This window comes from Hipposideros armiger, unplaced genomic scaffold (assembly GCF_001890085.2).
Source record: "Hipposideros armiger isolate ML-2016 unplaced genomic scaffold, ASM189008v1 scaffold_595, whole genome shotgun sequence".
Lineage (NCBI taxonomy): Eukaryota > Metazoa > Chordata > Mammalia > Chiroptera > Hipposideridae > Hipposideros > Hipposideros armiger.
In genome coordinates this window covers 1172928-1183572 of record NW_017731945.1, presented here as the reverse complement: position 1 = coordinate 1183572, position 10645 = coordinate 1172928, and the positions used below count along the sequence as shown (strand labels likewise).

The 10645-nt window shown below is 36.6% G+C and overlaps 1 protein-coding gene across 1 annotated transcript in view; it reads right to left on the bottom strand.

Annotated features, from left to right (window-relative positions):
- Positions 1-10645, bottom strand: part of DST (dystonin) — a gene marked incomplete at its 3' end in the record, with an annotated part of 435221 nt that overhangs the window by 4954 nt on the left and 419622 nt on the right. The window contains exons 63-66 of the mRNA XM_019624589.1: positions 6081-6200; positions 5795-5902; positions 3787-4005; positions 13-222 (exon numbers count right to left, since the gene is read on the bottom strand). Of these exons, the coding sequence (XP_019480134.1) occupies positions 13-222; positions 3787-4005; positions 5795-5902; positions 6081-6200 (657 nt within the window). The remainder of the gene's footprint in view (positions 1-12; positions 223-3786; positions 4006-5794; positions 5903-6080; positions 6201-10645) is intronic.

Below are 10645 nucleotides of genomic sequence, written 5' to 3'. Positions count from 1 at the left end.
TAGTGTAAAAATGATTACCTGAGTAGATTGAGAAATGGCTTCATCCAGTGCCACAGCTCGCTTTTTGACATCTTCTTTAATTTGACTGTAAAGAGTGTCAGCTGCCACATACTTCTCCTGGATAGAAAAGCCTTCCTCTGGGCTCAATTCCAGTAACTGCGGCCCAGTTTTGTTCATCTTATCTATATGAGGCTTGTGTTCGGCTATCAACTCTCGTAGTTGCTATAACAAACCAAACAGCTTCTCAGTATCTCAGGATAGCACACCCCATATTACAGCTGTCTACATCCCCAATGCATCCAGCTGACAAGAAACTCTAAACAAACACCCTCCCATCACAAGGCATTTAACCCAGGATGGCTCATACAACTCTTTGACAGGAAAAAAAACAAAAACAAAATGCCCCGATACAAAGATTAAACAACAGTCTGGTCATATCAAAGTTCCTTTAGGGATACACGCAAAAATGTTGGCGGAGTGAAATAATGAATCTTGGTTCATTATGCATTGCATACCATAAGACATTTTGACAAGAGTATTAGCCAAGAGTCATATGACATAAAAGTACTCTGAACTCTGTATGTCCCCAACCTACAGGGACCAAGCCATAACTCTTGGTGTCCCTTTATGCAGTCATGATATATACGGAAATTATTTAAAAGGAAGGAAGGAAGGAAGGAAGGAAGGAAGGAAGGAAGGAAGGAAGGAAGGAAGGGAGGGAGGGAGAAAGGAAGGAAGGAGACAGGAGGGAGGGAAGGGGGGAAGGAATGTCAAAAGGCAGACACAATGCTGACAGGAAAAAAAAAAAGTAAAGACAAAGCTACATGAGGGGGTGTAAGCCCACAAGGTACTGTAATTATATGTAAACCAATATAAAATGTGTGTATATATATATATATATATATATATTACATTATGATATGAATGTATCAATTTAATCTATGTACACTCATATACATATGAATGAATCTATGTGTATTTTATTTTAAAATGTTTAAGACCGCAAGGGTAACCAATCTATCAAATACATAGTTGTACACTGAGTATTACTTGTAAGGTGTATTGAAGGAAACATATTGACATGAATATTTTGCATAATATCATCTAATCAAGAAATCCAATGACATTTATACTAACGAGTGGGTATGAAATCCAAGTTGAGCCCGAGTCCTTCTAGGGAGCCAGGTATATCTACACTCCATGGAACCCAGGCCCTCCATGAGCGGTTTTTCATGGGCCAAATCCAGAACCACTCTCAGGGGTAAGGTTTGTCTTTGCTGGCAGGTTTCTCTGAGGCCGGCCTCCATGGAGCAAGGAGAAGCCTTCCATGTATACCACATTACTCATTTGGTTCCCTAATCAGCAGCTCCTGTCCTCACCAGAAGGTATTCTCCAAACTGTTTGCTGTCTAGCCCCTAATAAAAGCTTCTCTGAGAGATTCAGGAAAGGCAATCTGGAGAAAAGCTACCAATCTTTTCCTGCAAATATTTTCATTTCTATCATTCATCAAGAAGAATCACCAAGTCGGCCACATGTCTGGGTTTTTATTGAAAGTGCCCACTAAAATCAGTCATACATATTATTTTGAAAATTGAGGAAATTGGTTCATTACATCATTAACAATCCTCAATGTAATATACTACTTTTGAAGTCTTTTTGAAGGTGGTCTCAAAACTCTTTATGAAAAGAGCTACATAAATACAAATTCAATTTTTAAAAAAGGACAGGCGCCTAATCTAACACACTACACATAAAATGTGGGAGGGTCCTGTCTGCAATCTAGCTCCTGGGTGGTCCAGGCTGAGATTTTCTTAGTTTTGTTTCCTATTCTTAGATCATATCTTCGGGTTGCTTTACAGAATGGAGGTGGTGATGGTAATATCGACAAATATACAATCTCATGGGAAAGGAATGTGCTCATTTCAATATTCTATAAGGCATGGTTGTAAAGCAAGCTCACACTTTTGAGTTATCAAGAGACTTCAAGTAAAATGAGAGATTTGGGATTTCCTGAGTTGCCGAGAGTTAAGTAGATCTCATCTGTGTAGCACTGCTACGACACTCCTTGCTTGGGAAGTAGTGAAATGAGCCTTTGTAAGACCATTCTATGACAGACAAGAGAACACCTACTAGATGCCTACATGGGTGTATGCGAGCACATGGAGAAAGGGCCTCATTGGAAAGGTCATTTGCCTCATATGCAACAAAATGACTCTTGGCCACATATTACCATAAGAGTCCAGTCATGTTGGAAATACCTGCTGTGACTTCAATATATCTACCATTTGGTAATATGGCTCTTGGAGCCATTTTTTACTCCTGGCTAGAAAGAACTAGAAGATATGCCAAAAATAGCTGAAGAGGATATTGTGACATTTTGGAAGAACTGCCCTTCTAGAAGGTGGGCGAATATTCTGAATAATTTAGCTTGAACAATTTGAAGACTTGGCTACAAAGTTTTGTAGTTCCCTTTATATATAAAATCATAAATTTGTTTTAAAAGCTAAAAAAATATGCAAAAATATAACTTGATTTTGAAATTTTCATTTCAATAATAGTATTTGATGTCATGCTAGAAACATAGCTCCTCAAATCTCACGTCAGAGTAGAAGAAATCCATTAAACATTTTATATTAAAAATCATCCAGTGGGTAGGCATCAGGATTTCTGCCACAAATAAACCTTTATACTACAGTTCAGTTCTACAGTTTGTAAGTCTTTCTCCTACTGAATGATTTAGACAGAACTCCATAAAATTTCCATTTTGTGTTCTCTAAAGTTCTCTTCTAAATAAATACTTCAGTTAGAAATACTCTTCAATGCTAATATATTTAAAAAGGAAACAAACAAGATTAATAACTATGTCACATACTTCAAACAATGATGTAAAATATCCTGAGTTAAAGTACACACACACACACACACACATACACACACACACACACGATTAGTCTCAGAGTACATCTTGTACAGATCTGGGAGAGCAACAAGGGTCACAAGTGCATAAACAGCGAGAACTCCGATTTTTTTCCTGAAAGTCTTGAACCCTCTCTTACTCAAACCCTTGCAAAATTTTAAGTTCTGTTAACATTTAAGTGACTGCTGGAATGGGGGCTTCATAATGCAATTTTACATATATTTAAAATACGATACATTTGTAGATGTAAATATACTGTCTAGTTTATGCCTGAATGCTATTAGGAGCAGAGAACGTCACAAGAGTTCCTTGCATAAGGTGAAGAAAAGGGAAATAGTTTATCTTCACACTGCACCATCTTTCCTTTTATAGAGGTAGCTTTCATGATTATTTTGACATATTTGTTTTATGGCACATTTTCTCTATGCTCAATGGCCTTGTTTGTGTGATGTCACTTTCACATATTTTTACTCTTCCCTTGCAGTCTAAATTACTCTCATCACTATATATAAAGTAGAAAACTTAGTCAACACGTATGAATTGAAAGCAATTCAATATGCATAAATTAAAAGTGCTTCAAAAGCTTACTTCTCTAACATGGTAAATGGAAATCTTGTTTTTGTACCAATGGTTTATACTGCATACTATTCTGTGATATAATTAATGGCATATACAGTGTGGTCTGCCTACTCACTATAAACCTGGATAACACGTAAGCATCATGAGGTAAGCACACTGTACAGAGAAGAGCAGAAAATCCCTGCAACATCCTAATCATGTGAGGTGTCTCACTGCATTAAAGAAACACCATAAAAACAATGATTCTCTTTTAGTGGGAAATACAACATTCTCTTTGACCCCGAGCTTACCCGATGTGCCTCCTGCTGTTGTCTTAGAGTTTCATACTCAAGGGCTGGGGCAGGAAGCTGAGAGATGATTCTTTGTGTTTCTGTCAGCCATGGCCAAAGTTCTTCGTATGTTTCCCAGAACTGGTTAACGAGGGACTGTGCCCGTTCTAGCTGTAGATACCTCTCTGAGTTGATCTGGCAGATGGTGTCATAGTTCTTCAATACCTTGTCCAGTTTTTTCTAGAAATCAAGATGATAAAATGCGTTTAACTGATCAAGCAGGCCAAGCAGCACATGTACATAAGATTGTTTTATCCAGCGCTATACTCCTGGTACAGAGTAGACACTCACTAAGTGTGTGTTAAATGAATAAATCAATAAAAGCTATTCAGGTTTTAATTTTTTCTGTGTATAAAATAGTTTTACATTTTAAAGTAAAAAAAGGCCTTCTAGGTTTATGCAAGTTTTTGCATAGCAGGATTTCCTTCCTTTTTAAGGCTGAATAATATTCCAATGCATGCTAATGTTACATGTTCTTACATTAAGTGTTCTGTATAAAAAAATTATAGATACATATGTAAAAAATAGCAAAAATGTGGAGCATCTTAAAAGCACAATTGGAGATCGGTCTAATAAATCATGATATCTTCCTACAAAGGAATTCTACACAATCATCAAAAATCATGGAATTTAATGACATAGAGAACTTCTCAAAAAAATATTAGGTGACAAATATCCAAATATAAATATATAAATAAGCAAGACCTGAATTTTTTTATTTTTCATATTTTTTTCTTTCTTTTTGGTGTGTGTGTGCGCGTGTGCACGCATGCATGTGTTACAGACTTAATGTTTTATGCATAAGACACTAGGCTTTCTAAATATAATAAGCAAAATTTTCCAGCCATTCTTACATCCTCTAGACTAGAAAACAAGTCTCATGAGTCTAGCAACATTTACACTGCTTTCTCAAAAAAAATAAGGACTACCTCTCACTAATGAAATTATAAGAGGAACTGCTAATTAGAAAAATTAATGACATATATTAGAATCAAACTAGAACCTTCTGCTATCCATTCAATTTTATGGGGTGGTTACAGTGATCAAGATTATGGTATACATTTACATCATAAACTAATGCAGAAGATAAAGCACAAGAGTGATCTAATAAACCACAGAATGACACCGAAATTATTTCATGATTTGTAGTTTACATGTCAGAATTTTTACAAAAACAATAAAGGAAGTATTAAATTATACACAAGTAAATTGCCATTGTAGAGTATAAACAAAAGACAAAGTATCATCATATAATGTACATTCAATTACTTTGTCTATGTTATACCGTAAAAGCAATGCATATTCTTTAAAATTCACATCTGAGGCATAGACATTTGTATAATTTTTTTTTTTTGTCATGAGACAGTTTCCTACTAGAAGTGTTCATTTCTTTAGGCTGTTCAGATGTCTGAATATGAATTGAACTAAACATTTTTACTGTGGCTGGTGTTCTATCAATTGAAAGAATCTTTAAAAAACTACATAAACTGGATACTTCCTTAATTATTCAGTTCATTTTTTTCCCTATGCAGCTTACTGTAACTTTATACAGAATGGATTTCAGCATTAGCGGGAACCACATATTTGGGGTTTTGTTTCAGCTCAAGAGGTTCAAATGTTTCTACAGTCCGTAAACAACAGTTGACATATATAATAACAATTTATACTGATAATAATGGCAATAATACAACTAGCATTAATGAATGCTTATTGTGTGCCAGTTATTCAAGGAATCAAACTTTAATGGCTTTTCTGTATATTAAAAAAGACTGTCCCCAGGGTGATCCCCTTAAGGAATATTCCTTTCACTGTTATTCTGTAAGCTTGAAAAATGCCTTATTGAAACAAATGATTTAGCTGTTTAAATGGCAGTTGTGGATAAAGGAAAAAGTGCTTTTCTAGGACTGAAAGCTCAATACAGGCCATTTATTCAAGAGTGTCACTACCAGTCACAGAGACAAGATTATACCTTCATTGATTGCTTTTCCTCTTCACTGAATGTGGTCATGATTTTATGTCCAGATTTCACAAGTTCATCAATAATATCCTTGTGTCTCAAAATCTCCATGGTGAATGTCTGTGATTTACAAAAATAAAGATTAAAAACAGAGAATGTACGAATGATGTGAAAAAGCATTAGGCAAAGTAGTTGAAAATACCAAGTTATACTAGTGGAGTCTTGCAAAGTAAATCATGCAAGTACGTTTTTTAGACTAGCTAATAATTTAGATGCAATTGGAAATGTGCTTCTTCACCTTTTGAACCTGCAGCTGAGCAGAGGTCTGGTCTTGCTCAAGCCTGATGTCGCCCAGAGACATCAATTTCTTTTCAGTTTCAGTGATCCAGGATAACTCAGCATCAGCTGCTTGGTCAAACTAAACACAAGATAAACAATTAGGTCAGCAAGTTCCTGTCGCCAGTGCCAGAAAAACACCTATCTACATTTCTTTTCAATATCCTTATTACACAAGTGGAAAATCTGAGTTTATCTCTTCATGGCATCCTGAAATAATTAATGATAACGACTGAAGTTATAAAAACTCTCCACGGAGTAATTAAACGCAAGCTCTTAAAGCATGTTGAATCCATAACACAGAATCAATGGCTTTAGGACACTAACACTGTTATTGCCTTCTTTTTGGTAGCTATAAGAATCTTCTCCTTAGGAGTACCATCCAAATTGAGCAGCTATAGAAGTCAACAGCTGGATACCACCTTTCAATCACTTCCTCTATCACTTAAACCCATGTGATACGCAGGTAGCATCCTGCTATCAAAAGGACATGATTCCTAGAATAAAGAATGAAATATCCCTATGTATTTATTACTTATGTGTGTACAAATGTATATGTAAAATATGTCTCTATGCATGCAGTTTATCCCCACATGTCTGTGTAATTTTTTTACCTCTTTTTTAATAGCAGAAAATATTTTGTAGAACATTCTTAAACACTTCAAGAGATTTTATTTTATGATCATCACAGTAATTCGTGGTAGAAAATTCATAAAATACAGAAAAATATAGAGAAGATAATTAAAAACTGGAGTTAATACCATTGGTATTTTAGTGAATTTTCTTCCAGAAGTTGAGAAAGATTTATAAAGGTCTGGGATAACACTGTATAAACCGTTTCATATCCTGCTTTATCATTTACTATACACATTTCCCGAGTCATATTCTTCTAAGTGTGATTTTCAAATAACACCATTGTATTCTAGCATACCTGAATATTTTCATTTAGGCTCTGTGCCTTTTTTTTTTTTTTTTGCTATTGTATAAACAACCCTGTAATGAATAGCCTCGTATAGAAATCTACATTGGCATCTGTAATTAGTTCCTTAGGGCAGATTCCTAGACATCGACTACCAAATCACAGAACATGAGCATATTCAGTACCTCGCATCAGAAGAACCCCAAAGGCTTCATAAATGAGTAAAGTGGGCAAGGGACACCACAAGCACTAATGATAAATGGTAACTAACAATGGCCTCGGTTGGAAGATTTAATAAGGAATGGACATTACGAGTATTCAAATCCAGTACTGCCAGAACTTCTAATTTTTCAAGAGAACCTGGAAATCCATGGAAGTGCGGGGATAACTAGGTGATGGGTGAGGGGTGGAGATAAGCTAGGTCGGAAAATAATTCCTACTTTTAAAACACTATGCAACGTTACGCAGACTCATGGGAAGATGGAGTAGAGGTATGTTTCCTTGTTTCTCTTAGGTACACCTAAAAACCCTCGGTGTTACATATAAAATATACATAAGATGACTCTGAAAGGAAAGAGAAGAGAAGAGAATTGCTGTGGACCTTGTGACCCAAGGAACAACACAGAAGTGAGTTCTCTGGGTTTTCTTCTTGCCTCACATCCCAAGACTGGATACTGGAGAAACTGACAACCTAGAAACACCATCAGGCACAGAAAAAAAAACAAGAAAAGCTTACTCTCTCTAGCCAAAGGACCAGAAAAGGGCAACCTAACAAGAGCGAAACCTTTTTAGACAATAACTACTCTAATCAAACACCACAGGAAAAAAACAAGCTGTGGTCCCACCCACAGTGATACCAAGAAAGGCCGAATGTGGAGCCTAGATTTCCACCCTCATGAGGCTATATAGCAAAGCGCTGATATCCCTGACAGGGTGATGTCAGAGAAGGCCCAGTAGGGAGCTGGAACTTCCATTCCCACCGGCCGATAACAAGATTCCTGGACACAGTATCAATGGAGACCACGTGGCGAGCCGGGATTTCCACTACCATCAAGAAATAAGAGTCTCCCCCTCTCCTCTCTTCTGGGATGGTGTCAGAGAAGGCTGAGAGGCACCAGGGTTTTCACCACTCTTCAGTAGTAACGTGGCCACCTTCACTGTGGTGTCACAGTGAAGGCACTCCCGTTCCCCCACGGCAGATGTGAGAAGTGTCCCCTGTCCCACTTAGGTATCATGAGAGGTTGAGTGGGGAACCTGGGCCTCTAATTCCACCAGGTAGCACTCCCCATGTGCTCTGCTAGAGTGGTGTCACAGAAATCCAGTTAAAACGGAACGTTTAATTAAGACCCAATACACAGAACATAACACCAAGAACGAAGAAAACCTCAAACTGAACTAAAGAAGATAATCAATAGATGCCAATGTCTAAATGACAGAGATGTTATAAGTATCTCTGACAAAGATTTTAAAGCAGCCATGGTCAAAATGCTTCCATGAGCAATTTCAAATATGGATGAAATGAATGAAAAATTAGAAGGCCTCAGCAACAAAATAGAAAGTCTCAGCAAAGAAACAGCATGTATAAAAAACCAAATGGGGGCTGGCCGAGTGGCTCAGTTGGTTAAGAGCTCGCTCAAGAGTTTGAGCTCTGAGCAACAGCGGTTCGAGTCCAGCCCGAGCTGAGCAGCNGGTGGGCTAGAGAACCCAGTATGTAAGGTAGTGAAGTCATTAATGAGGGGAAAAAAAGGCCCTAGGTTTGGTCTTACGAGCATAATACTTTAACCAACTGGTTTAAAAGGCCTGGAGAACGTATGGTTTTTGTATAATGGCACACTTCGTATTTAACTGATTGATTTCACAAACACAGGAAGACATTAACAAGGGATTTATGTACGTGGCCTTTCAAACACGTCATATTTTTCATATACCTTTTCTAAAATCTGTCATACAGATATGCAACTGGACTGTCAGTAAACAGCATGAACATTTAGAATTGTTTTAAAAATAAAGTTCAATTGTTTCCTTATCTTGAAATGATTACCTTTGGCAGATATGTCTTTATCGGTGCCCCCAGATCGAGCAATCATTTCCTCTCCCCTCTTTTTAAGAGTTTCATACAATGGCTGTAGCTTCTCCATGTCTACTGACACGTTCTTGTTTTCACTGATCTGCTCCTTAATCTTCTCCACCTCAGCGGAGATAGCGGGTGGCTGCCTCAAGCGCTCCACAATGCGATCCAGGCTCTCACGGATCTGGTCTATCTTGTCATGGAACTAGTCGTAAAATAAAGGGATCATTTAAGGGGAAAAGATCTGTGACACCAAGTGTGAAATTTAAATTAAAAAAAAACAACACATCTATTTAATGTCACAATTAAGAACTAAATCTTAGTCCCTTTGTTAACAGATCCATCCAAGGAGTTATATCCAGCTGGTGCATCAAGGCATCCTAAAATCACAATTTACATGCACCTCTCTGTGCCATACTACTCAATGTAGACTGGACTGTTTCTTGCAAATAATTGTGTGTATTCATGAAGAAATGGCACACGTTAAAGTACAACTGGACAGCAGCACCTTTATACTGCTTCATCTTCTTATCTTAATTCAAATTAATTTTATATTTTCAGTTCAATAATCTGGGTATTTGTTCTGAACAATCAAAACTGTTTTATTTACTTTTACTGATCATTTTGCAAAGCTAAAAAAAATTATGTCAATACCTGCAAAATTCATGGGCAGTTTTGATTAGATTAAAAGGATTTCTTAAGCTAGGAGTTTTCCTGAACTGAAAACTAAAAATTTAAGCAAAACAAAACCCTCCCGGTGTTGTAATGAAAGCTTGTATTTAATTCATGGTCAAACCTATAATCAAATTCATGAAAGAATTTTAAACTCTTTTTTGCAATGGTGTCATAGACAATGAAGCAGAGTTATAAAAATTTGTTCATTCATAAATTCTACACTATCTTCAACACTATAGGAATAATCACTGGGATTACAGAAAATGGACCACCCTAATGTCAGTACAACTAATAATAAATACCAAACCTTGAAAATGGGAAATCTGTAGGTAATTTCAAATTCATTTTCTCAAAACAGATATCTTCAGAAAAGGAAAAAAATCATTTTTCAACTTTATATTTTTTCCTTCTTACTCAGCCTATCACTCATTCTTTCTCATGGCCTTCCTGTGAGTGTTTTATTAATAATGATAACAACACCTTCTTTTATTTCTCCCAAGGATATTTTACTCTGGATGGACACTTATTTAAATATTTGGACAATGATGACAACTGTTAGGTTTCTTAAGTCACTGAAACTTATTTTTTACTTTATCTGTAAGCAGGCAGAGTAATAAACGAACTGGACTCAAGCAAATATCACCTCTGAGAGATGAAGACATCAATCCTCAGAGATAATGTAGTGAAATAATTTTCGGTGAAATTTAATCAGGAGATTCAGGAAAATGTCCTTCCAAGCTCTGCTGTTGGGAAGAACCCAATCAAATTGCTAGTGTAAAAATGATTACCTGAGTAGATTGAGAAATGGCTTCATCCAGTGCCACAGCTCGCTTTTTGACATCTTCTTTAATTTGACTGTAAAGAG